This window comes from Guillardia theta (assembly GCF_000315625.1).
Source record: "Guillardia theta CCMP2712 unplaced genomic scaffold GUITHscaffold_350, whole genome shotgun sequence".
NCBI lineage: Eukaryota > Cryptophyceae > Pyrenomonadales > Geminigeraceae > Guillardia > Guillardia theta.
Window position 1 is genome coordinate 14,388 of NW_005434327.1, and position 1,914 is coordinate 16,301.

The window sequence follows — 1,914 nt, forward strand, 5'->3', positions numbered from 1 at the left end:
TACTTGCGCTGACCCTCCTCTCCTTGCGCTGACCCTCCTCTACTTGCGCTGACCCTCCTCTCCTTGCGCTGACCCTCCTCTACTTGCGCTGACCCTCCTCTCCTTGCGCTGACCCTCCTCTCTGACCCCACGTGCAGCATCGGCGGAGCAGCGAGTGAGTGTTACCGGTAAGGACGTAACGTGGCGGCTAGTGCTGAAAAAACGGACATGCTCGCAGGATCAGTGTACGAGGGGCCTCCGGAGTCTCCCAGGGTCACCTTGTTCACCAAGGCTGACTGCACTCTCTGCGATAAGGTTGCTGCTTGTCTCGGGTTGAGCGGTGCCATGTCGAAACTTCTCCTCCTTCCTTTCCCACCTGCCTGCCCTCCTGCCCTCCTGCCCTCTGCCCTCCTGCCCTCCTGCCTGCCTCCCCTTCCCTCTTGGCTGCCTGCCCCACTGCCTTCCCTGCTTGCCTGCTGCCATCCTCTATCCCTCCCTCCCTCATGTCGCTTCTGAGTGTGAGGACAGGTGAAGGTTGTGCTGAAGGACTGCAAGGAGAGTCATCCCCACAGTCTGTCGCAGGTGAGCGAGAGGAGAAGAGCAAGTACAACAAAGTTGCGTGATAGGCATGAGGAGACTGATTGCAAGTGGTCATTGAGATGATGGAGATGATGATGATGGAGATGATGATGATGGAGATGATGATGGAGATGATGATGATGGAGATGGAGATGATGATGATGGAGATGATGATGGAGATGATGATGATGATGATGATGATGATGATGATGATGATGACGGAGATGATGATGATGGAGATGATGATGGAGATGATAGTGGAGATGATGATGATGGAGATGGAGATGATAAATTCGAGATGATGGAGATGATGATGGAGGAGATGATGATGGAGATGATGGAAGAGATGATGATGGAGATGGAGGAGATGATGATGATGATGGAGATGGAGGAGATGATGATAGAGGAGATGATGATGGAGATGAGAGATGATGATGATGATGATGATGATGATGATGATGATGATGATGATGATGATGATGATGATGGAGATGATGATGATGATGGAGATGATGATGGAGACGATGCTGGAGATGGAGGAGATGATAGTGGAGATGATGATGATAGTGGAGATGATGGAGATAGAGATGGAGATGATGGTAGGAATGGAGATGAAGACAATGAGGAGGAGGAGCATTCATACTCGACTGACTATAAATTGCATCATCAAAGATTGACATCACGGATCCGGAGCATGAAGACTGGTGGAAGCGGTCTTGACAATCTCGATTGGAAGTTGATCGGTGACGTTGCTTGCAGTTACAAGTACGACATCCCTGTACTTCACCTCAACGGACTCTACTGGACGAAGCACAAGTTGGACATGGCGGCAGGTTTGAGGTGTTTGGAGGAGCAGGTAAAGTTTTTTGACGACGCAACAGCGGGGGAGGCGTTGGAAGCAGCAAGAAAGTGAGTGAAGGGCTGCGGCAGTGATAGCTTGTTGTAGAGTGTGGATAGATATTCTACGGCGCACATTGCGCATGTTTGTGGTGATTCTTTGGTTTGGATTTATTGATAAGATTCTTGTCCTTCAGTTGTTTTGATTTGTCGATGGTTCTTGATCTTCTTGTTCTTGTTCTTGTTCTTGTTCTTGTTTTCTTCTTGTTTTCTTCTCTTGCTTGTCTTTCCACCTCACGTTCTCTCAGCGGATCTTTCAAGCAGCAACGAGGCGAGCCTGACGCTTCTCGTTTGGAACATTAAAAATGTGACAAGGCAACCAAGATTGAAACATGCCGAGAGAAGGAGGGAGGGAGGGAGGGAGGGAGGGAGGGAGGGAGGAGGAGGAGGAAGAGAGAGGAGGGAGAGGAGGGAGAGGAGGGAGAGGAGGAGGAGGAGGGAGAAGAGAGGAGGGGGGGA

The 1,914-nt window shown here is 50.3% G+C and overlaps 1 protein-coding gene across 1 annotated transcript in view; it reads left to right on the forward strand.

Moving 5' to 3' along the window:
* The window catches only part of GUITHDRAFT_91230 (hypothetical protein), a 2,060-nt gene extending 288 nt beyond the window's left edge, over positions 1-1,772 (forward strand). The window contains exons 2-8 of the mRNA XM_005818211.1: positions 138-167; positions 218-294; positions 508-561; positions 1,231-1,271; positions 1,318-1,391; positions 1,440-1,467; positions 1,704-1,772. Coding sequence (XP_005818268.1) covers positions 138-167; positions 218-294; positions 508-561; positions 1,231-1,271; positions 1,318-1,391; positions 1,440-1,467; positions 1,704-1,758 — 359 coding nt within the window. The 3' untranslated portion in view covers positions 1,759-1,772. The remainder of the gene's footprint in view (positions 1-137; positions 168-217; positions 295-507; positions 562-1,230; positions 1,272-1,317; positions 1,392-1,439; positions 1,468-1,703) is intronic.
* Positions 1,773-1,914: the final 142 nt, after the last annotated feature.